This window comes from Neoarius graeffei, chromosome 25 (assembly GCF_027579695.1).
Source record: "Neoarius graeffei isolate fNeoGra1 chromosome 25, fNeoGra1.pri, whole genome shotgun sequence".
Lineage (NCBI taxonomy): Eukaryota > Metazoa > Chordata > Actinopteri > Siluriformes > Ariidae > Neoarius > Neoarius graeffei.
Genome location: NC_083593.1, coordinates 47,897,063 through 47,922,764, shown reverse-complemented (window position 1 = coordinate 47,922,764; position 25,702 = coordinate 47,897,063). Strand labels below are relative to the sequence as shown.

Below are 25,702 nucleotides of genomic sequence, written 5' to 3'. Positions count from 1 at the left end.
TACTTCTGAGAGCCGCTGCCACTCCAAGATGCTCTTTTTATACCCAGTCATGTTAATGACCTATTGCCAATTGACCTAATGAGTTGCAGTTTGGTCCTCCAGCTGTTCCTTTTTTGTACCTTTAACTTTTCCAGCATCTTATTGCCCCTGTTCCAACTTTTTTGAGATGTGTTGCTGTCATGAAATTTCAAATGAGGCAATATTTGGCATGAAATTTCAAAATGTCTCACTTTTGACATTTGATATGTTGTCTATGTTCTATTGTGAATACAATATCAGTTTTTGAGATTTGTAAATTATTGCATTCCGTTTTGATTTACAATTTGTACTTTTTCCCAACTTTTTTGGAATCGGGGTTGTATTTTACAGTTGTTTGGCTAATGGAGTAAGTCACAGCGAGACATAAATCTACAATGTCAGATTGAAAGATCCACAGTCTGCCCTGCTGAAATACAGCTTGGATCATTCTGGCCTTGCTGACTCAGTGTTAGATTGAGAAGAAAAAAAAAGAGCCATGTCTAGACAGATTCAGAAGTGCACTTATGATATGTGATGTTACTGAAGACAGGACATATTTAGGATATTACGATCAAGCATCCACATTTTAAAACATTGCAATCAGTAGGTAATTGTAAGACTTCGTAAGACGCATAATATTTTTAAAAATACAGATTTTGGGGGGAGGGAAACCAGGAATTTCATTATTGGTAACAAGTTAATGCTATTACTACTAATTAATTGTATGATCTACATTTGTGCAGTAATATTAGAAATGAACTGAATGACTTTTTGTGCATCAGATTATACTATTATTCCTGAATAGCTGGCAGGCTATTCCGAAGTAAAAATATGCCAATGATTGAACAGATTGATTTATGAAATGTACTCATCCTTTTGTCTGTTCTTTGGCTCAGATATTTTGCTCTAAAGAAAAGGAGTGGGTGGAACATGACTCACCTAGTGCATCCTCCATGGGCTCGACCGTGCAGCTCCGCAAAACAAGCACCTCATCCAGAGGCCCCATACAGCACTTCCACAGACCAGGTAAGAGAGTTCACCTGTGCGGATCGGTTATAGCAGCAGGTTTATTGCTTTAATTCAGCTGTGTCAAACAAGTACGGTAACTCATCTGAGTTATAATAATTCATCTGTACTGAGCAGGTATGAAAATTCGCCTGTACTGAACAGGTCCGATAACTCACCTGTATTGAACAGGTATAATAACTCAACTGTGCAGCCATACATACTCTACCTCTATGTTTGCACATTGTTTGTTTGCTTTTTTTTAAATGTTATCTTCATTTTTCACTCTACCTTTATATTTTGCATTCCATATGCACTTTATATTTTATATTTCATATATATATTTCTTTTTATTTTGGTAAGCATAGTTTGGTCGGGCAGTTGCAAAATAAGAATTTCATTACCCAATAATAAACCGCTGTGTCTGTTATTGTGTATATGACAAATAAAAATCTTGACTCTTGAATCTTGACATATGATAAGTCGTCTGTAATGAACAAGTAACTGAACAGGTTTAGTAACTGGCCTGCAATGAACAGTTATGATAACTCACCTGCACAGAGCAGGTAACTCTCTCTTCACTAATAACCATTCTTATTTTTTTCGCGGTCCAAATCCTGCGCTCTGATTGGCTGGCGAGCGGGTCCGTATCCTACGGTACGGACCCCGATTACGGACCTCTGGCAACTCGCTCGTTCACAACAACAACAAACATAGTGGCAGTTTTTCTCAACGTTTATTTTTGCATTTCTCAGGAGAATAGCATTAATTTTACAGCATGGATCGCGATAACGACAGTGTTCATAGCGAAAGCGAGTTTTACTACCCTGAGGAAGAAGAAATAAAAGAAAACATTTCAGGAGAAAGCTAAAAACCTCTAACTTGCTAACGCCGAGCAAAAACATGGCTGAATCCTGAATGACTCCTATTTGTATAAATAGGGGACTACATAGGCGGCAAAATGTAGTTTTTTTCCTGCTATGGAAGTGCACTTGTATACCGAGGAGGAAGCAAGTTGCATTACAGCTGTGAATGAGGATTCAAAATGGCGGCTCGGCTCGGTTTTCCCTTTTGAGCGCTCTCGTTTTCTGTTAGAATTTGGTAAAGAAAAAAATAAAAATATTATTTACCAGCTTAAGGTCGGTCCGTATGGTGAAATACCGTGACCTTGAATACTGACCTTGACCCAGAGGGTCTCAGTCAGTACTTTCAAGACCTCGGTCATGGTATTTCACGATACGGCCCTCCCAGCTGGTAAATATATATCTGATCTAACCGTAATGACGCAGCCTTTTTTAATGCGGGTTTGTTTTTGTTTTTGTCCCCCAGACAACGGAACCAACATCTACAACAAGCCTCCTATTTACAAGCATGGTATTTACTCTCATCTCTTTAATCATGATTATGACTGCAGTAACAGTGCAGGACTGAAAGAAGTAGACACTGTTATTTGACTGATCATTATTTATTATAAATCCCTTTCCTCCTCCCAGAAGGATCAGCGGCATCCCATAATAAGCATAAAGATGAGGTCATCATCTTGTCTTCTAAGTTCCCAGCAGCCCAGCCTCCTGATCCCAACCAGCCGTCTAAAATAGAGACAGAGTACTGGCCCTGTCCTCCATCGCTGGCTAGCATGGGTAAGCTAGTGGTACACTAGAACATAATTATTGTGTATAGAATGCCAATATGTAAAAATTGTATATTATTGAAAGATGAAATAATAAAATGTAATTTATAAATGAATATGTTATCAATTATTAATTATATTATTAATTGTATTTTAATTATTTTTCATAAATGATATTATTAATAATTATAATTCTTTAAATTTTTGTTTTTTATTTATTGTGTGACTTATTAGTGTTGTTATTTCTTTTTTTTTTTACCATAATTTTAAATTATATCATCACTCTTTATTTTATTTCTTAATCAGGCCTTATCATGTTATAATATTTTAAAATAACTCTAATAACATGGCATACTCTGTGCACAGTTAAGCACGCTGCATGTGTCTGTGTCTCTCTGTAGAGATTGAATGGAGGAAGAAGGCAGCAGAACAGGGCAAAGTCGAAGAGGACGATGAATTTGAGGACCTGACTGAGGACGCAAAGAAGCTGCAAGAGCAGGAACTGAGCAAAGTAAGCGCACAGACACACCCACACAGCACCAGTCAGACATTCGATACCACAGCCAGTGCTGTCAGAGAGGCTTTAACCTGAAATAAACAAGGCTGTGAGTTTGAGGAGTGTGTGCTCTTCCTCCACCTTCAGATCTGTTTTATTTGGAGTGAAGTTAAAGTGCCTTACTGCAATTTGTATTAAAAATACCAGCATTGGATTTTGATAAACTTATGTTCGAGTTTATTATTTCTCAGTAAGAATCTAAAGGTAAGGGCGTACTGTAAGTATAATGCTGGTAGTTCACTTGTGATCATTTATAATACATAACAAAAGCATGCACTCAAGATACTTTGGTACATAATTAAGCACACAAGACCTAAAGACACTTAAAGAAAGTCAATAAAAGGAAAATAAACATATAAGAAAATGGACTGCTGTTATAGCAAAATAATAAACACCTGCCATGACATGGAGTTACTGGTAACACCCTGAACTGATTATTTGCCTTTTACAGAACATACTGAAATGTTTTATTTCTCTTATACCGCAACAATTTGGCAGAAATTAAAATTTTTTATTTATTACAGAAGCACATATGTACTTATTGACCGAGTGGGAGGGCCAGACGGGAAAATATTTGGCTCAAGGTCACGCCGTACGGACCGAGTGCAGTGAGGTCCGTAGAAATGACCAAGAGCCAAATATTTTCCCGTCTGGCCCTCCCACTCAGTCAGTAAGCATTTTTTAACTAATGCCCAGGTCAGACAGCAGAAAGATGTATGCTGTGACCTGCGATCGGTCAGGTGGCGACTGATCGCAGGTGGACGCAGGCATTTTGCGTCAAATCCTTCGTTGTGGTCAGATGTATTGCTAGACGCAGAGTTTTTAAGCCGAATCAACCAGTCAGAAGCAGACACAGCGCACAGAAAACTCCTCGCAGGTTGTTGTACAGTCTGTGTGTACCTGCGATGCATTGCAGCAATCTCTAAAGACTTGTCTTCCCCTGCGTCAGCCTGCGTCTAGCTGCCACTACCTGCTTCAACCTGTGATTGGTCAATCAAGCATCGCACGACTGCCTGTCTCTACATGCATCAACCTGCTATTTGCACCGATTCGAAGCGAATCACAGCTGAAATACGAACAGATTGTGATCCACTTGCGTCAGCCTGCCTCTACTAAAGACCCTCTGCAACACTGCCATTGTCTGCATCGCCGTGCATCGACACAACACCAGTCTTGTGTCTACCTGCGATTTTGTTATCGCAGGTAGACACAAGTAGTTGAAAACTAGTTGCAGCCTGCTGTCTGACCTGGGCATAACGTGCACAGTGGAAAACAATGAACAACAGTGTGCGAAAAATGAACCAATCCATTTTTATTTGATTGACAGCAAATCATTTATACGGTATGCTGTCGTGGAAAAATGACAAACACCAACACCAGTCTCGTCCTTTTGCAAGAGAAAGAAGGTTTATTGCAGAAACGGACATGTGATGAGGGTTCGTCACACCCCTCATACCGTCCCTTTGTTCTCAAATCTATATATACTCTTTACTAGATAAAAAGGAGACATCTCTTGCATTACATCATTGCAATTACATGCCCTGATCACATGCCAGGAGCGTGATCAGCTCTAAAGCTGATTGGATCGTCTCTAATCGCCGGCTTGTACGCACGTCTGCTACACACGTAATGAGCATGATAAGATGAACATGTTTCGTGCAGAATGTTCTAAGTCGTTAGTCCTTGAAGAGGCGATACTCAGAGAAAAGGAAAATTACAAAACGGTATGACACTAAAATTTACCCTACAATGCTGAATCACCTTTGCACAAGTTTGAAATAACAGTTTGAATTCTATAAAATACAACTGACTTTACTGCTCTCTCAAAATGAAAACGATTTTAAGATAGCATTGTTTGTTGGTAAAAGTCAGTTCAAACTCGGGCCAGCTCATGGAGGCATCATCAGTACAAGCCTATTAACACAAAAGAACTTTGATTTGAAAACAAAATAGAGTCGAGTCGGCAGTCGAGTCACTTCAGTCTTCATCTGATGATGACTCGATAACAAAATGTTGTTTTTTCGGAATAATGGATGTGCCCTTGTATAAACAAGTGAATTTCTTCGCTTGAAAGTACCTCTTTTTTTTCCATTTTCTTCAACAATTACAGCTTGTTCAATTAGGTTTGTGTCTGATAAACCATCTGGATAATAAAATTCACTTTCACTGTGCTCAGTTGTGTCACTCATTTTTTAAAGTAACAATTCAGAGCAAAATGAAAATGGCAGAAGCAAGGAAAACGGGTTTGGGGCCGCATACGGCTTTTTCTGTACCGGGTTCAGAAATCCATATCTGCCCAGTCACGTGACTTTTCCCAATGGTTTTATTAACACTCTCAGGTCGCCGACCCCCCACAGGGGACTTTTAGGACTGTTAGTAAACACACATCTAAAGCTCTGCGAGTTTTTGTGCTAGAAACATTCAAGTAACACCACTAGAAACCTTGAATCTCCTAGTTTTCAAGTATATATATATATATATATATATATATATATATATATATATATATCTTTGTAAAGAGAATAAAAGCAAATCTTACGAATTTCAGTACTTCAGCCAGCAGCAGCCTCTTAAAGTGCATATTCTGGACCAATTTCGTGTTTTTTTATATGAAAGTATGTCCCTTTATACACTCATCCAGAAGGGTAATTTTGCACAAGGCCATCTGTCTACAGCAGAAAAAAATAAAATAACAAAACGCGTCTGGAAAAATCCCAAGGGAGTCTGGAGCCAGATTCGTGACGTCATCTGCGGAAGCACCAGCAGGCTGCGCGAGCTTTGCACGGTTTCAGTGCACAGCCTGTGTAGACCAAGCGCTCCTGTTTCTCTCTCATTGTCCGGTCTTTTGGGAAACGATGAGTACTAATCCCATCAAGATTGGTGTTGCTACACCCTCCTACGATACATCTGTTAACCATTTTAATAATTACGTGATAACGTTGAAGAAATTTGCAGAAAACCACCAGGTCGTTTTCTCATAAACAAACCAGCACTGACGTAGGATTCAGAAGGAGGCGTCCCACACGCGACGTCACGAAAATCAATGTTTCCCGAGAAATCCAAATGCCAAGTTTTTTCAGAGGTGGATCAATTCGCCTCAAATGGCTTGATTTCAACTGAATTTTTCTGGTATTGCACAAGGTAAAAAAATTGCACAAAATGTGACAAATATTTGACCAAAGTTTAATATAAAATAGGAGAATTATATTGATCTTGCTCCTGAATTTACCCGTGATATGCACTTTAACGACACACCCATCAGCTATTCACATGTTAAGCGCATGGAACATCAGTGTCATCATTCGCTCATTGTGTAGCAAGGGGAGGTGAGAACATGTCCCATTTCACCGGTATAAACAAGTGCACATGTTCACTTGTTTCCATACCAACTGAGAAACTTTGAGGCCCCAAAGGCTCCTCACAAGCCAGTTTGTGGGATTGAGCTGAACGCAAATGGGAATAGGGCCGGTGATGGTCGCAGAGCAGATGTACTGCAGGTTGCAGGGAAGGAAAACAAAAACCCTGTGGAAGTGCAAAACATGTGATGTTTTCCTTTGCCTTCAACCTGACAAGAACTGTTATGATGCTTGGCATCCAGATGAGGGCTGCGATGAGGACTGACAGCAGAGATCCACAATCCAGGGATGATCATTAGCTATTGAACATTTTATTGAGTATCTTACAGTTGAAGAGGGCATATTTATTATAAGATTTAGAAGAAGCCAGAATATTTAATCTGTGACTGTGATAGCTTTGGCTTTTAGGGCTTCTTTTCTTTGCAGTAACTTTCCAAGCAGAGAGGTGTGTGTGTGTGTGTGGGGTGGGCAGAGGTGGAAAAACTGGATTGACAAAGTAAAAGTCCTGCTTAGGTTTTCCTTCTGCCTGTGCTCTCAACACAGGTGATTTCACCAATTAGCTCATCAACCTGGCTTAGGGGATGTGGTAATTAGGATCAGCTGGTTCATTGAATTGGCTGGAGCAAAAATGTGGCAGGGTTTTTACTTTCTGCACCTGGGTTTTTCCACCTCTGGTGGGGGGGTAGGGAGGTACAGGGGCCAGGGTCTTTGTCTTTAACAAATGGACTATTGACAGTGACAGGGGGATTACAGGTGAATTACACCTAATCTCATCTCATCTCATTATCTCTAGCCGCTTTACCCTGTTCTACAGGGTCGCAGGCAAGCTGGAGCCTATCCCAGCTGACTACGGGCGAAAGGCGGGGTACACCCTGGATAAGTCGCCAGGTCATCACAGGGCTGACACATAGACACAGACAACCATTCACACTCACATTCACACCTACGCTCAATTTAGAGTCACCAGTTAACCTAACCTGCATGTCTTTGGACTGTGGGGGAAACCGGAGCACCCGGAGGAAACCCACGCGGACACGGGGAGAACATGCAAACTCCACACAGAAAGGCCCTCGCCGGCCACGAGGCTCGAACCCGGACCTTCTTGCTGTGAGGCGACAGCGCTAACCACTACACCACCGTGCCGCCCTGAATTACACCTACCTCATCAATATTCATTTGAAAGGGTAACTGGCTTTGGAGAAAACAAAGGTAGTCTGAAGTTTCTACAATTAGTATTGAAACTACAGAACATTTCTGAATGCTGTTCTTACTTTTATGTAGCCAACACCTACAGTATGTTTACAAGGTTCAGACTTTAGAAGTCTTGTGCAGATATATTTATAGTGTGTTTTTTTACAAGGTTTGAAGACTTTTTTTGTAAGGTTGTGTTTGCACTTAATTTAAATAAAAACAAATTTCATTACATTCACTTTACACTCATATTATTATTGCTGAGGGTGTCCAGAATTAGTCTGGCTAACGCGACTTCAAAGCTCTGCGAGCATTTGGTCTGGCAAAGATATTAAGCCCAACCGTTTCCCAAAGGCGTGGTTGACCCGCCTCCCTGAAATGCCTCAGTTTGCTACTGGTCGAAGCCAGAAAAGGCTGTGACGAAGCTTAAACCAATCACATCACTCTTTCCTCTGACGTATGTGACGCGACGGAAACTGCTTGAGTAACAGGAAGAAGATAAATACCTCCAGGGCTGCTCTTTGCTCCGCTTTCAATGAGAACTTCCCATTGAATGCTTTCAATACAGCATCTACCGCTGTGTCAAAGGCTTGCCGCTGCTCCATGTTCGTAATGTTTCTAGTGAATGAAGCGCTTCCGGCATAGATTCTGTAAACTATCTATGGCTTCCGGTCGCAGTTCTACTACGTCACTGCCTTGAACACGCCTCTACCCAGGGCCGTTGGAGATGCTCAAAGTTGATTGGCTCCCGATTTTTCGGGAGCTTGGAAGAGCTGGCGATAGCTTGCCTTGCCAGACGAAGCTCGCAGCAGGCCCTCGTGTTGCGTCACACTTAGGATGGGCGGGCCCAGGCTAGTCCAGAATATAACCATGTGTGTCACTTTTGCATGGATGTTTTTAGTTAGATGAAATACTTAAGGTTTATCAGACTGCCACAGAGTGTCCGACAGGCCCAGGACCTCAGAGTGTTGCATGCACGCAGGTCTGTATGGGTCACATGATAATACATTTTTATCCATTTACAGTTGCATTTAATGTTGTGGAATACCCACAAAACAAACACTTTTTATCACTTCCATTACAGCAGCTATAAATAGCTGTTCCTTCAGAAACTTTTTTCTTAAAAAAATTCAGCCTGCTAGTGAGAAAGTCAATCCTTAGACTTTCCTGTGGCAAAAAGTGCTGGCACTGGAGTCTCCTTCCTTAAATGCCAAATAAACGTATTTTTATATAAACTTATATGAACCAGTATCATTTTTGATGACCTGGCGACTTGTCCAGGGTGTACCCCGCCTTTCGCCCGTAGTCAGCTGGGATAGGCTCCAGCTTGCCTGCGACCCTGTAGAACAGGATAAAGCGGCTAGAGATAATGAGATGAGATGAAATTTTGTTAGATGGTTTATCATCTTCTGACTCATTAGATTTGAGAATTTAATAATGCTGCGGGGCGGCACGGTGGTGTAGTGGTTAGCGCTGTCGCCTCACAGCAAGAAGGTCCGGGTTCGAGCTCCGTGGTCGGAGAGGGCCTTTCTGTGCGGAGTTTGCATGTTCTCCCCGTGTCCGCGTGGGTTTCCTCCGGGTGCTCCGGTTTCCCCCACAGTCCAAAGACATGCAGGTTAGGTTAACTGGTGACTCTAAATTGACTGTAGGTGTGAATGTGAGTGTGAATGGTTGTCTGTGTCTATGTGTCGGCCCTGTGATGACCTGGCGACTTGTCCAGGGTGTACCCCGCCTTTCGCCCGTAGTCAGCTGGGATAGGCTCCAGCTTGCCTGCGACCCTGTAGAAGGATAAAGCGGCTAGAGATAATGAGATGAGATGAGAATAATGCTGCGGTATAAAATAATACAAATATTACATTTTAAACATACAACATGTGACAACTTTGCAACAAGCGCAAAAAGCTTGTACTGTTTACATGCATGTAGTGTCGTAAAAATGTCTTGTCAGTGGACAGTTATTGTGATAAAGACGTCTGAAAGAGCTGCATTGTGTTCTACTGGTGTAGATAATGACACACTGAGTTTTCTGGTGAAATATGTTTGCGTTCTTTAAATAACTGAACCCTCACAATTCTGCTGTACTTTTGCGTAGTGTTTAATGTCGTCCTCTTTGAAAATGAGAAGCTGTTATTCTGATTTACTGAAAATCATTACAGTGGGCAGATGGGCAGATGGTCATACTGTAAATGTATCATCCTATTACAACATACCCTGGGTATAGTGTACTTCTCTGATTACAATTCACTCTCAGATCCAGTCCAACCTGGGTAAGCTGATCCTGAAGGAGGAAATAGAGAAATCAGTTCACATCCGGAGGAAAACGCGCTCACTGCCTGACAGGACGCACATGCACTTGGGTGAGTGACGGCCTAATGGTGTATTGTGTTTGGGGTCGTCGTCCCCCCTGAGTGTGTGCATGTGCAGATAATGAGTACATTGTAATCTCTACCAAAACAGTGGTTCAGAATAGCTCAGTAAAGAGCCTGGAACCTTCTTTATAAACCCATTCTGCAAAACTGAAGAACTACTTCCTCAGGTCAAGTGAGGAAAAGTGACAAAGACAGTAATGTAATGTTTAAATAATATTGGCTGGCTTTTTTTCATGGTATATCAGATATATTCCATTCAGCTAGCATGATGCTGAACGAGTAGCTGAATGGAATATATTTGATAGACCATGAAAAAAGGCAGCCAATATTATTATTATCCATACACATTCCTTTCGGATGTTCAACGCGTCTTTCTCTTTCAAAATTCTCTCAGAATCTTCCGTATTTAACGAAGCAAACCTGGCGGCCATGTTTGTTTACAAATTGTCACGGTCGCTCGCTAGCGCGGAATTTTTATGTCTCGGACGTGAGACATCATGTTGTCTTGACAACCATGCAATATCGTAAACCATATTCAATGCTTATTCTCCATTGGGTAGAGTGATGTGATACATGTAGGATAAGCGATATGCTAATAATATTGCATGCAATCAAATCAAATGAATGAAACCCACTAGAAGGGAATCGAACACGTTTTTATTCCATTGAAAAAGTGTCCTGTATGTATAATAAGTATATGTTATTTACCAGCTGGGAGGTCCGTATCGTGAAATACCGTGACCGAGGTCTTGAAAGTACCGACCGAGGCTCTCTGGGTTGTGGTCAGTATTTAAGGCCGAGGTCACGGTATTTCACCATAAGGACCGACCTTAAACTGGTAAATAATATATTTATTTTTTTCTTTACCAAATTCTAACAGAAAACGAGAGCGCCCGAAAAGGAAAACCGAGCCGAGCCGCCATTTTGAATCCTCATTCACGGCCGTAATGCAAATTGCTTCCTCCTCGGTATACAAGTGCACTTCCATGGCAGGAAAAAAAAACTACGTTTTGCCACCTATGTAGTCCCCTATTTATACAAATAGGAGTCATTCAGGATTCAGCCATGTTTTTGCTCGGCGTTAGCAACAGTTACAGGTTTTTAGCTTTCTCCTGAAATGTTTCCTTTTATTTCTTCTTCCTCAGGGTAGTAAAACTCGCTTTCGCTGTGAAGACTGTCGTTATCGCTATCCATGCTGTAAAATGAATGCTATTCTCCTGAGAAATGCAAAACTTTATAAGATTTTTGATAATCTTATAAATAAATCTTATTAAAAAAAAAGATAAACATTGACAAAAAATGCTACTACGTTTGTTGTTGTGAATGAGCGAGTCGCCAGAGGTCCATAACCGGGGTCTGTAACTGGAGTCTGTACCGTAGGATACGGACCCGCTCGCCAGCCGATCAGAGCGCAGGATTTGATGGAAACCGGACCACGAAAAAAATAATATTCGTTCTTACAAATGTTCTGGACAGAAAAGATGATAATTTTAGGGAAAAAGCCATCTTTTTTTTTTGTACAGTGTAATACTAAAGGTTCCAGCTGTATAGATTTTTGTACCTGGTTACTGCAACCATGATGCGAACCAAATCTGATTCCAGGCTGGTGCAGTTCATGGAGAAGCTTTGTCTTGTTACAGATGGTGTGCCTAAAATATGTTGAAAGAAAGAAACGGTTGCATTAGTCATGATGGGAAAGTAGTGTTTAGTGAACAGGTTGATGAATAATGAAGGGTTGGTTTTTTTTTTCCTCTCTTTTTTTTTTTTTCTGGCTGTAGGTTCATCCAGTGGTGCATCGAAATCTGCCACTCTACCTCCCTGCAGTCGCTCCAGCCTTTCTCGGGTACCCACAGTGCTCTTCCCTTCCTCACTCATCCTCTCATTTTCATACACACAAATTAGAGATGTATCCCAAACACTGGTGTTTTATTAAAAAAAGTGAAGTATATTTCCTCTGTCACAAAGAATAGTTACTACAAAAAGTGTTATTATTATGACACAAATATACTATATGATCAAAAGTTTGTGGACACTTGACCATCAAACCCGTGTGTGTGTGGTTTTTTTCTCCAAATATTTACCACAAAGTTAGAAGCACAGAATTGTCGAGAATGTCTTTGTTTGCTGTATCATTACAATTTCCCTTCACTGAAACTAAGCAGCCCAAACCTGTTCCAGCATGACAGCGCGTCTGTGCACAAAGCGAGGTCCATGAAGACATGGTTTGTTAAAGGAACAGTCCACCGTAATTCCATAATGAAATATGCTCTTATCTGAATTGAGACGAGCTGCTCCGTACCTGTCCGAGCTTTGCGCGACCTCCCAGTCAGTCAGACGCAGTCAGACGCGCTGTCACTCCTGTTAGCAATGTAGCTAGGCTCAGTATGGCCAATGGTATTTTTTGGGGCTGTAGTTAGATGCGACCAAACTCTTCCACGTTTTTCCTGTTTACATAGGTTTATATGACCAGTGACATGAAACAAGTTCAGTTACACAAATTGAAACGTAGCGATTTTCTATGCTATGGAAAGTCCGCACTATAACGACAGGCGTACTAACACCTTCTGCGCGCTTCGGCAGCACATTGATACGGAGCTCAGATATCAATGCGCTGCCGAAGCGCGCAGAAGGTGTTAGTACGCCTGTCATTATAGTGCGCACTTTCCATAGCATAGAAAATCGCTACATTTCAATTTGTGTAACTGAACTTGTTTCATATCACTGGTCATATAAACCTATGTAAACAGGAAAAATGTGGAAGAGTTTGGTCGCATCTAACTACAGCCCCAAAAAATACCATTGGCCATACTGAGCCTAGCTACATTGCTAACAGGAGTGACAGCGCGTCTGACTGACTGGGAGGTCGCGCAAAGCTCGGAGAGGTACGGAGCAGCTCGTCTCAATTCAGATAAGAGCATATTTCATTATGGAAGTACGGTGGACTGTTCCTTTAAGGCTGATGAAGATAGAAGAACTCAAGTGTCATGCACAGAGCCCTGACCTCAACCCCACTGCACACCTTTTGGGATGAACTGGTACACTGACTGCACTCCAGGCATCAGTACCTGACCTCACTCCTCAAGCTCCTGTGGCTGAATGAGCACAAATCCTCATAGCCACACTCCAAAATCTAGTGGAAAGCCTTCCCAGAAGAGTGGAGATTATTATAACAGGAAAGGGGAAATAAATCTGGAATGCGATGTTCAAAAAGCTCATATGGCTATTCTGGTCAGGTGTCCGCAAACATTTGATCACATAGTGTATCAGTTTGTGTAAGTCTAACATTGTACCAGCGGACACAGGAGTGCTAAATACAAAAAATCAATGCTGTAGGATAATGCAGCTAATGTTATGTTTCATTATACACACTTACTTACTTACTTAGACTTAGGTCCTCCTGTGCCTCTTGGCACATTGGGCAGCAAGTTTCCGCCACTTCAATTTGTCAGCCGCAGCTTCATCAGCCTTCTCCCAGGGGATGTTCATTCTCTTTAGGTCCTCCTGGAAAGTCCTTCTCTGTGTGATCTTTGGCCTTCCCCTCCTTCTCTTGCTGACTGGCGGTGTCCATGTTATGGCTGTTTTTGCATGGCGGTGGTCTGGCAGGCGTAAGATGTGGCCCACGAGCCGTAGTCTTCTTTCGGCGACAGTTTCACTCAAAAGGTCGTGATCTGGCTCTCTGCAATATTTCCTCATTTGTAACCATCTCACTTTTAGGATCTTCCTCAGGCTTCCTTAGCAATTGGGCCATCTTCGCACTTTGGTATAGAGTTCGCACATTCCAGATTCCAAGCTTCACTTAGAATCCGGCACTTCCCCGAGGCCCTAACTTCCTTGCGGCTTTCATTAGGGTCTGTCATTACAGGATTTCGTCCATCACTTTCTTCTTTGCGCCGACTTCTTTGACTTTCACTTGCTGTTTCCGTAGCATTTTGTGATTTTTACAGGGTCGGGCTGCTAACCCGGCGCCTAACCAGCTATGGTGGGATGTTTGGGCGGAACTGTTAATTAGTACCTCCCTGGTGTCATAAGCCCCTTCCCCCAAGGTTACAGGTCTCCCATGCGCCAGACCCAGGTTGGAACAAGCTGTCACACCTCGACAAGGTTACACATGCCCCTTTTCCACCAAAGCAGTTCCAGGGCTGGTTCGGTGCCAGTGCTTAGTTTGGAACCGGGTTTTCTGTTTCCACTGACAAAGAACTGGCTCTGGGGCCAGAAAAACCGGTTCCAGGCTAGCACCAACTCTTTGCTGGGCCAGAGGAAAGAACCGCTTACGTCAGCGTGGGGGCGGAGTTGTTAAGACCAACAACAATAACAAGACCGCGAAAGATCGCCATTTTTAAGCGACGAGAAGCAGCAGCTGTACAAACGCGAAGTCATCCATTATTATTATTGTTGTCGTTGCTGCTGCTGCTGCTTCCGTGTTTTTGCTTCGATATTCGCGCCAAGGTTTATGCAAACGTAGCGATGTAACTGATGTATACAGCGACGTAATGACGTGGCTTCCCTTAGCACCGCGAGCGATGGAAAAGCAAACTGGTTCTCAGCTGGCTCACAAGTTGAACGAGTTGTGAACCAGCACTGGCCCCGAACCAACCCTGGAACTGATTTGGTGGAAAAGGGATAACAGCTCCTTATCCTGGTGGGGTGCAGGGCCCCAGGACCGTGACTGTCATTATACATATAAATGTGATATTTCAGATTGACTCGGCGTTTAAATTACCCAGTGCATCATGGGTAATCAGGCTAATTTTGAGGCTGAATGAATCCATCCTCTCAGTCTTCTCAGATTATCCTATAGTGTGGGTCAATAATATTAATAATAATAATTTTTATTTGTAACACACTTTACATTTAGAGCAAATCTCAAAGTGCTATAAGGTAGAAACATCATTAAAAAGGCAGATAGAAACAACATAAGGTCAGGGAGGGCATTCCATAGGCGAGGGGCAGCAGAACAGAAGGCTCGATCACCCATGGCGCTGAGCCTTCGTCCTGGGGTGGCGGAGGCGATTTGAGTGGGTAGAGCGGAGGGATCGCGTCGAGGTTAGTGGGGTTATGTAAAATCTAACCTGAATCAAAATCTAATCTTAACCTCTCTGATGTACTCGCAGTCAAACTGTGGCCTCTCTGATATAAAGCATGTTTAAAACAAATTACAGTTCAGGAACCTGTGGAATAGAAGGAACGGCAACTGCCTCATGTGAAAACAGCTTTGACGTCATGTGAAAATAGTGCTGAGCTGTCGTTTCTGTTGTTTTGAATTTCTGCAAGATCTTAGGTTCCAAGAATCATAAGCGTAATCCGAAAGTGTGTAGTGTTTTATTTTGGACAAGTTTTGTACTGTAGGAGGTTTGATGACTGAACGACCACACAGAACAGGAAATCTGTCAAATTCAATCATTATATCGGAGTTGTCTCAAATTTTCACCATTGGTTCGGATTATATTAATCTGGCTCAGGGTTAGGGTTATAATACACACTGCCCTGCAGCTACAGAGCATAACACGATCAAGTTGGTTCTGTGTAATGACACTGAGCATTCAGGATGTTTTCTCAGAGTTTTTACCTTTTATTGGTTCCTGTCTATAGCTGCAGTCTGCTGAATTTGCCTCAACAGACAATGAAAAAGCCAGAACAGGTAAGTGTGAAAAACCAGATGGAGCATGTAGATTTAATCTAATCACTTGTAACTACAAATCATAGTCTGTAGTGTCCATGTGCCATAGTAAATATATAATATGTAACGTCCAAGTACGCATCGCAATATCAGAAAAGAACAGACGGATAGACATTAGGAATGTTCTGTATTTGCTACACTCTTCGACCACGCCCGTTGATCATGGTTGAAGCCAACAGGCTTTCGACGTGTTTTGTCTTGTCTTGCTCTGACATTTTTTTACTTGAAACATTTTTACACACTGTAGCCTATAAAACATTATTTTCGATATAAATTGTATATTTCTCTTATTATTTAACAGCAGGATAGCAAAAAGTACAACCCCGATTCCAAAAAAGTTGGGACAAAGTACAAATTGTAAATAAAAACGGAATGCAATGATGTGGAAGTTTCAAAATTCCATATTTTATTCAGAATAGAACATAGATGACATATCAAATGTTTAAACTGAGAAAATGTATCATTTAAAGAGAAAAATGAGGTGATTTTAAATTTCATGACAACAACACATCTCAAAAAAGTTGGGACAAGGCCATGTTTACCACTGTGAGACATCCCCTTTTCTCTTTACAACAGTCTGTAAACGTCTGGGGACTGAGGAGACAAGTTGCTCAAGTTTAGGGATAGGAATGTTAACCCATTCTTGTCTAATGTAGGATTCTAGTTGCTCAACTGTCTTAGGTCTTTTTTGTCGTATCTTCCGTTTTATGATGCGCCAAATGTTTTCTATGGGTGAAAGATCTGGACTGCAGGCTGGCCAGTTCAGTACCCGGACCCTTCTTCTACACAGCCATGATGCTGTAATTGATGCAGTATGTGGTTTGGCATTGTCATGTTGGAAAATGCAAGGTCTTCCCTGAAAGAGACGTCGTCTGGATGGGAGCATATGTTGCTCTAGAACCTGGATATACCTTTCAGCATTGATGGTGTCTTTCCAGATGTGTAAGCTGCCCATGCCACACGCACTAATGCAACCCCATACCATCAGAGATGCAGGCTTCTGAACTGAGCGCTGATAACAACTTGGGTTGTCCTTCTCCTCTTTAGTCCGAATGACACGGCGTCCCTGATTTCCATAAAGAACTTCAAATTTTGATTCGTCTGACCACAGAACAGTTTTCCACTTTGCCACAGTCCATTTTAAATGAGCCTTGGCCCAGAGAAGACATCTGCGCTATTGGACCGTGTTTAGATACGGCTTCTTCTTTGAACTATAGAGTTTTAGCTGGCAACGGCGGATGGCACGGTGAATTGTGTTCACAGATAATGTTCTCTGGAAATATTCCTGAGCCCATTTTGTGATTTCCAATACAGAAGCATGCCTGTATGTGATGCAGTGCCGTCTAAGGGCCCGAAGATCACGGGCACCCAGTATGGTTTTCCGGCCTTGACCCTTACGCACAGAGATTCTTCCAGATTCTCTGAATCTTTTGATGATATGATGCACTGTAGATGATGATATGTTCAAACTCTTAGCAATTTTACACTGTCGAACTCCTTTCTGATATTGCTCCACTATTTGTCGGTGCAGAATTAGGGGGATTGGTGATCCTCTTCCCATCTTTACTTCTGAGAGCCGCTGCCACTCCAAGATGCTCTTTTTATACCCAGTCATGTTAATGACCTATTGCCAATTGACCTAATGAGTTGCAATTTGGTCCTCCAGCTGTTCCTTTTTTGTATCTTTAACTTTTCCAGCCTCTTATTGCCCCTGTCCCAACTTTTTTGAGATGTGTTGCTGTCATGAAATTTCAAATGAGCCAATATTTGGCATGAAATTTCAAAATGTCTCACTTTCGACATTTGATATGTTGTCTATGTTCTATTGTGAATATAATATCAGTTTTTGAGATTTGTAAATTATTGCATTCCGTTTTTATTTACAATTTGTACTTTGTCCCAACTTTTTTGGAATCGGGGTTGTAAATATAGACCAAGCCTAAACTGTTATTAATGTTGTCAAAAATAACATAAGAAACTGTGAATACAATGTGGAAATATTTAAGAGGTCCCGATATAAGAAAGTAAGGCACAACTGCCAGGAAATAAGAAAACAGTATTTTCCCTGTCCATGGTGTATAGGACCAGTCAAAAGTTTGGACACACCTTCTAATTCAGTGGTTTTTTAGCTCATCCGGCCACAGGCCAGGCCGGCCAAGCTTATGCAATCACATGTCGTCCGTCGTCATCTGTCCACAATTTACAAAAATTGCTTCTCCTCCTACAGGATTGATCAGATTTTGATCAAACTCGTATATATTATTCCCCAGATGGGTGTGCATAAAATTTGTCAAGATGGTGGTACCACCTGTCATATTTACAATTTTATGGGCGTCTTGGCCGGTATGAGCTACAGCCTCATTGAGGCTATTTTTTTAATCTTTATTTTTATTCATTAAAAGACACTTCTTCATGTCTTAAAGTAATGATGGATGTCGTTTCTCTTTACTCACTTGACCGGTTCTTGACATAATACGGATTTACTACAGCTGTGGAACGGCTATTTACTGTATTTTTATTCTTTACTATTTGGTGGTTTCAAATGCATTAAGAAGGCAAGAAACTCATCCGCTAATTAACTTTTGATGAGATACACCTCTCGTCTCATCTCATTATCTCTAGCTGCTTTATCCTTCTACAGGGTCGCAGGCAAGCTGGAGCCTATCCCAGCTGACTACGGGCGAAAGGCGGGGTACACCCTGGACAAGTCGCCAGGTCATCACAGGGCTGACACATAGACACAGACAACCATTCACACTCACATTCACACCTACGCTCAATTTAGAGTCACCAGTTAACCTAACCTGCATGTCTTTGGACTGTGGGGGAAACCGGAGCACCCGGAGGAAACCCACGCGGACACGGGGAGAACATGCAAACTCCACACAGAAAGGCTCTCGCCGGCCACGGGGCTCGAACCCGGACCTTCTTGCTGTGAGGCGACAGCGCTAACCACTACACCGCCGTGCCGCCCTGAATTACACCTACCTCATCAATATTCATTTGAAAGGAACTGGTTAAGATAATGCCAATAGTGTATAAAGCGTCATCAAGGTAAACGCTGGATACTTTGAAGAATCTAAAATATGAAACATTTTGGGGTTTTTTTTAAACACTTTCTTGTTTCCCACATAATTCCATATATGGTCTGCATGTTATTTCATAGTTTTGAGGTCTTCAGTATTGTTCTACAATATAGAAAATGCAGAAAAAAATATGAATGAGTAGGGGTGTACAAACATTTGACTGTTACCATACATCCCATTATATTTTGAACCAATATAATATCGTTATCGTTTGGACGCTTCACGTTCTCCCCCCACACCACATTCAGATTAAGGGCTCCCTAACTCCGTAGGCAGGGTTTTTAGGTGGCGTTTGTGCTCCCGGGGTAAAGCCTAGGTCACAACCGGACGTACGATTTTTTGGCCGTGCGATTTTTGGCGTTTCCCAAATCGCTGCGTTTTTTTTGTTCGTGGAGAAAGACGCACGTTGGCCGTAAGTTTGTCTTGCAACCTGAAAAAAACGTAAGCGCCTGTAGAGTTTGTTTGACATGACAAAGAACCTCTGCGGCCGGTCTACGGCTCAAAAATCAGCACGTCACACGCGCGCCCTCCGTGCGTTTCACGTGCGCCCTCCGTGCGTTTCTTGCACGTAGACCAGCCGTAGGAGCACGTACAGCCGGTTGTGACTGAGGCTTAAGGTCTATGTAAAGTCTATCACATGAGGAACTTGCATGCAGTTGTATTTTCTGGACATGTACAGTTTAAAAGCTGCAGAATACTTCTTTATATCATGAGTTCATGTACCCTGTTCATAAATATCAAGTTTTTAATATTATCACATGATGGAATTTTGCTATTTTTATTACAAAACTAATATATCTGTCATATATCTTGTCTGTAGTCATTTACTATCTATAGTGTAATATTTTATCACTGTCTCTGCTTCTTTCTCTCGACGGTGTTGCTGTGTTCCTCAGGACTGCAGGTGAAGCTCATTCTTCACATTTATCACATGCTTGTCGCTGCTGCTAGAAGTAGAAGGGAAATCACGCCTCCCATTTTTGCATGCTTTTCCCCTTCTTTAATCTCCTTGCCAAAAGTTCCTTGCCATTAACGTACACTTGATCTGCCCTTTATTCATTCTGCCTAACTCATTTAATCTTGGCTTCCTGCAATTAGAGAGTGACATTTTAATGAAGCTGTGTAGAACTTAGGTGGGAAAGATTAAAAAATTATCATTTAGAAATATCTCATTTAAAAACAAAAACAAAACTGAAATAGTGTTGACAGACAGTATGAATGTGTTAAGAGCAAATCCAATTATAGTACTTAAAGTGCTGATGACACGAACATGACTCTATGCAATTTCTTAAATAAACTATACAACATGGCAAACATGTTAGATTTCTGTTATAATTACGTGAAAAGAAGCTGTTGTTACGCGAATATCCAACTTTTAATTGCACAGCGCAAGAAAACTGGGTCCGTGGCTCGCGGCCATGTTGTGACGTCAGCGGGAGAACACGCTGCGGTTCACTGGCTGTTCTACTCTGGTTCTACTCAATGGAAATGGCGCATGAAAACGCCGGTGAACTCTCTAGTGCTAGCTCTTCCTCTTCTGGGAGTCTAGAATTGTGTTGATCTCTTCCGAATAGAATCTATGATAGCCTACCCTCTTTACCCTTTGCCTCTCGTTGCTAGGCGGCAGTTACATGAAAGCCGCAAGCTTTCACAAGCAAATACATGACTGATATCACGCCGACTTTATGATTACATTTATGATTATCATGTAGAATCTACAGCTCTACGTACCTTTATCTTATGTCGTTTCACAACACACGTTCTGACAGGAGGACTGTCTTTGGATCCGGCATAGCTACTAGTAGACCCCCTCCGGAATACTGGCAGTGTTGCCAGATTGGGAGGTTTCCCGCCCAGTTGGGCGGTTTCAAGTGCATTTTGGTGGGTTTTGAACATATTTTGGGCTGAAAAACTTCAGCAGTATCTGGCAACAGATACTGCTGACGTTTTCCAGCCCAAAATATGTTCAAAACCCACCAAAATGCACTTGAAACCGCCCAACTGGGCGGGAAACCTCCCAATCTGGCAACACTGTGTAGGCACTGCTGACGGTAGCACTATTGTGCTGAACTGAACACCCAAAAGATTCTTTTAAGCTGGGAAGGGTGTCAAAACAATCCAAATCGAAGTGTTCAGAGCACAGGACGGATGTTGGTGAGGGCTCCCACTTGTCACGAGTGCGCCTGACTTGCTTCACCCACTTCGCATGCAGCTTGGGATCTCTGGGAAACTTGAATAAACTTACCCCATCCTTGTGGGTTTTGGAGCAAAAGCCGGCAACACAACGAGAAGGCATAATAACTATATATATAATAATGTATAATAATGTCTAATAAAAATACTAATGATGATAAACTGAACACCTGTTGCATCAACAACAAACTGGTAAGTGAGGAGGAAGGTTCTTTCGCTGACGTCATATAGCTCCTCCTCCTCCTTCGTCTCCTGGGTGCTGCAGCCGCATCAAATTTGCCCAAATAGCCGCGTTTTTCATCATAACTTGTAAAATAGGCACCTTCGTGAATTAATATATGGATCATCGGGAATTACTTTTTATGTTATAAAACATCGCCAAAGATGTCAAAAACGTGTCATCAGCACTTTAAAGCTCTAGATTACATTCCTAGGAAAGGGGTGGGGCTTGTACCGGTAGGACTGGGTGTGTTTGCATATTCAGAGAATCTGGAGTTCTTGATCTGGGCAGAAATGTAGCCACTTCTGTCCCGTTTTCTGTCTAATGACTATTTTGTGAAACGTCAAGCCATTTGTTATTTAATTAAGAGTATAATGCGTCTTCCAAACAGGTTTTCGGAGACTTTAGATTTTCATGGCATTATCAGTACTGTAGTTGTTTGTTATTGTTGTGCAGAGTGTTTCACTGGAAGGTTATACACAGATACCAAAAGAACCTCTTACTCAGCTTTAATTGAAAGATAAGATAGTATCAACAGTGACGTGGTCAAAAAAATGCAAAACTTTGCATTAGAAGGAAAGCTGTACGCTCAACACCTTTGTCACGCTCTACTTGCAACGCCTTTGGCTTGATAAAGACCCTGAGAGCTTTCATTACTGTGAGGTCCTCTTGATGAAGGGCTTTCACACTGAAGCCTGATGATCTGCAGTGACTCATGTTGACTGTGTGTGTGTGTGTGTGTGTGTGTGGGGCGCTCCACTCTCGAATCCGTTGTGTGTAGAACGGAGACACTCAGAGAGGGAGAATGGATCGAGGAAACTCACTGCCTAGCATGCTGGAGCAGAAGGTGAGGCCGAGTTCAGAATATCAAGAGCTTCTCCAAAGTTTGCCATATTTCCTTGCGAATTTCACGCTTCATACTCGCATCTCATAATGCTGCACTCCTCGAATGGCATCTGCAATAAGACATGGTCTAGAAATGGCATTACCATGTTGTTTAAAAAGAAAACAAAACTTTGGAGGTTGCATGTGCATCATGTGCTTTTTAGCTGAAATGCATCGTCCTCTCCAGTGAGATACTGAACACAATGCATATTTGGCCCAGATTATCTAATTTGATGTGTGACACTGTCAGCTGTCACTATCAGGGATATTAAAGCTGTGTTTTTCTCCTTTCAATACGATCAACATGCATGAGTGATATATAAAGCAGCCAGAGACTCAATAAGATATGATTTAGACCTGTTTTTGTGCAACTGTGATTTAATATCTATGGCTGGATTTAATTGGAAGAAATGTGGCTTTGAGAAAAGAGTCTGACGTCTAATCTGACGTCTTCTTTATCATCTTTATAACTGGGACTGAAATACAGAAAGGCCACACCTCCTTCACTGGGACTAACTGGCACAGAGACCACACCTCCTTCACTGGGACTGACTGGCACAGAGACCACACCTCCTTCACTGGGACTGACTGGCACAGAGACCACACCTCCTTCACTGGGACTGAAATACAGAAAGGCCACACCTCCTTCACTGGGACTGACTGGCACAGAGACCACACCTCCTTCACTGGGACTGACTGGCACAGAGACCACACCTCCTTCACTGGGACTGAAATACAGAAAGGCCACACCTCCTTCACTGGGACTGACTGGCACAGAGACCACACCTCCTTCACTGGGACTTGGCTGGCACAGAGACCACACCTCCTTCACTGGGACTGACTGGCACAGAGACCACACCTCCTTCACTGGGACTGACTGGCACAGAGACCACACCTCCTTCACTGGGACTGAAATACAGAAAGGCCACACCTCCTTCACTGGGACTAACTGGCACAGAGACCACACCTCCTTCACTGGGACTGACTGGCACAGAGACCACACCTCCTTCACTGGGACTTGGCTGGCACAGAGACCACACCTCCTTCACTGGGACTGAAATACAGAAAGGCCACACCTCCTTCACTGGGACTTGGCTGGCACAGAGACCACACCTCCTTCACTGGGACTTGGCTGGCACAGAGACCACACCTCCTTCACTGTCATACTCACTCAAACTGACTGGAACACAGGCCACGTCTCTTTCACTGTAGCTGGCATCCACAGAGGCCACACCTCCTTCATTATGACTACTAGACACAGAGGCCACACCTCCATCACTGAGATAAACTGACACAGAGAGCACCCGTCCTTCACTGGAAATGACAAGCAAAAAGGCCACACCTCCTTCACTGAGATAAACTGACACAGAGAGCACACGTACTTCACTGGAAATGACAAGCAAAAAGGCCACACCTCCTTCACTGTCAGAGGCCAAAATCAAATTTGTAATATCTAGTGGACAGTGTTAATCTCAGATTTCTGATTAACCTCAAATCTGACCATGTAGAAACTCTGCCTTTGTTTTGTTTCCAGGTTTATCCTTATGAAATGCTCATTGTAAACCACAGAGGGCGCTGTAAGCTTCCACCTGGAGTAGACAGAACCAGACTCGAGGTACACTTTTCCAAGAATTCAATGCTCCGTGTTATTCAGTGTTACTTAAACCTCGTCGTTTTATCCGTCTTGTATCTGGATTGTATTTTGATGAAATTTTAATGAACAACATTAATATTTGCCCATAAAACTCAAATTGGCTGTTTGCCGAATCAAATCATATGCAAATCTGCCAATAATATGCATTTTATTAAATCCCTCTGTTCTGAAGACGTTCCCATGTCTTAAAACTCTGACTGTTACAACGTACTGAGCCTGGAGATGCCTTTCGAAAGTGCCCGATAAACATCTCTTAACCGAAAACCTCACCATCAACAGTTATATACTATTTTAATCCATAGAGCATCTGCCATACAGGTCCTGTGTAAGTTGTTACTATAGAAATGATAACGTATAAGAATGAGGCATTAATATAAACCTGTGATTTGCCTTGTAGTTGGCCCTAGTGTCAGAGCTGTTGTTATAAAGCAATAATCAACATCTTCTGACCAATCAGGTTTGAGAATTCAGCAGCACTGTGGTATATGTGTTAATAACTGATGGGATAAAAGCAGTTGATAGTGGATGAGACTTTCAGACGCCAACGTTTGTGTCATATCTTTGTTTCTTACATCTTCCCCACAGAGGCATCTCTCTCCTGAAGAGTTCCAGAGTTTATTCGGGATGCCGATGGCAGAATTTGATCGTATGTCGCTGTGGAAAAGAAATGAACTGAAGAAAAAAGTCTCGCTTTTCTAACACAAAGGATCTGCCTATGGACAAAAGCGTTCTCTGATACTAACACAACTCAGACGTTGCAGGATAAGTAAACCACACGTAACCCACTCTTAACTCCAACACATATATGGTACCATACGGCTTCACTATGCCAATTATAGACTCGTGGGTAGTATATTAAATTACAAAATAACAGATCCGTATGTTGTCAAAGATCACAAATCCCTCCTCCTGAAGAGCTGCTTTCCTGTAAAGCTTCCTGTTCCATGTTTAAGCCCAAATTTGTCTCAGTCTTAAAGAATGGATTCTTGAAAAACACGCAGCTGTGTCTCTCATGAGCTGTTGCGTGTTAGATATGACATGCGAGCGATCAGCTTCGATGCTACTTTCAGCATCCGTATCTCTTTCGCCTGAAAACTTGCCTCATATACGTGTGTATTAGGACAAAATGAACACACTCTCAGCAGTAAGAACCACTGAAATGATTACTTCAGAGATTTACACAGTCACTTCCCCTCTGTACAGAGCCATACTGGTTCAGTGATTCCCAACTGAGAGATCATCAGGTGTACCGTGAGAAATTATCCAGTTTCACTGAATTGGGCCGAAAATTTTTATTTCTTTACTGCAAATAATTTGTCTTCGTTCGTCTATGCCAGCGACATATAGTGACAGGCAGAACAATTAAATACTCTTCCACTAGATGGCAGCAGGTAGCTAATTATCTACTTGTTGCCATTCAAACAATAGAATTAGTAATGCTTCGGGTTAGAGCCCTGCACTCCCGTGGGAGTCCCGCGGGACCCGATGCAAAGCAGTGCGGTACGGGACAAATTTTGAAAGCTCATTGCGGGCGCGGGCGGGAGGGGGAGTGCACAATGCGGGAGCGGGTGGGAGAGGTGATAAGCTGCAGTCCCGCTAACTAAAAACGTGTTTAAAATAAAATTTATAAATTATTAATTTATGTCTATCATATATAATTTGTGCTGGATATTTTATTTGGCATTAATAAAAACATTTTAAGATGCCTAAATTTGCGGATGTGGTCTAATCTCGCGTACGTTTCCAATTCCTTTCCGCTCTTCCGTGTTTGAGATTTTGGTAGGTGTGTTGGGTATCTCTGTAAAGCCTCAGCTGCGCATGCCGCCTGGCAACGCGCACCCTCGCTACGTGCGCTAGGTGAA

At 42.2% G+C, this 25,702-nt stretch overlaps 1 protein-coding gene and 1 long non-coding RNA gene across 2 annotated transcripts in view; one reads left to right on the top strand and one right to left on the bottom strand.

The window, feature by feature from the left end:
* The window catches only part of dmtn (dematin actin binding protein), a 60,927-nt gene extending 35,569 nt beyond the window's left edge, over window positions 1–25,358 (top strand). The window contains exons 6-16 of the mRNA XM_060908394.1: window positions 915–1,044; window positions 2,353–2,397; window positions 2,517–2,663; window positions 3,055–3,164; window positions 10,008–10,113; window positions 11,904–11,968; window positions 15,715–15,763; window positions 16,555–16,562; window positions 22,083–22,148; window positions 23,721–23,801; window positions 24,426–25,358. Coding sequence (XP_060764377.1) covers window positions 915–1,044; window positions 2,353–2,397; window positions 2,517–2,663; window positions 3,055–3,164; window positions 10,008–10,113; window positions 11,904–11,968; window positions 15,715–15,763; window positions 16,555–16,562; window positions 22,083–22,148; window positions 23,721–23,801; window positions 24,426–24,539 — 921 coding nt within the window. The 3' untranslated portion in view covers window positions 24,540–25,358. The remainder of the gene's footprint in view (window positions 1–914; window positions 1,045–2,352; window positions 2,398–2,516; window positions 2,664–3,054; window positions 3,165–10,007; window positions 10,114–11,903; window positions 11,969–15,714; window positions 15,764–16,554; window positions 16,563–22,082; window positions 22,149–23,720; window positions 23,802–24,425) is intronic.
* LOC132873132 (uncharacterized) lies at window positions 964–14,388 on the bottom strand. Its single transcript, XR_009651535.1, has 3 exons — window positions 13,507–14,388; window positions 11,687–11,774; window positions 964–1,058 (listed from the first exon to the last, which is right to left on the bottom strand). It is a non-coding gene; the product is annotated as an uncharacterized LOC132873132 (long non-coding RNA).
* Window positions 25,359–25,702: the final 344 nt, after the last annotated feature.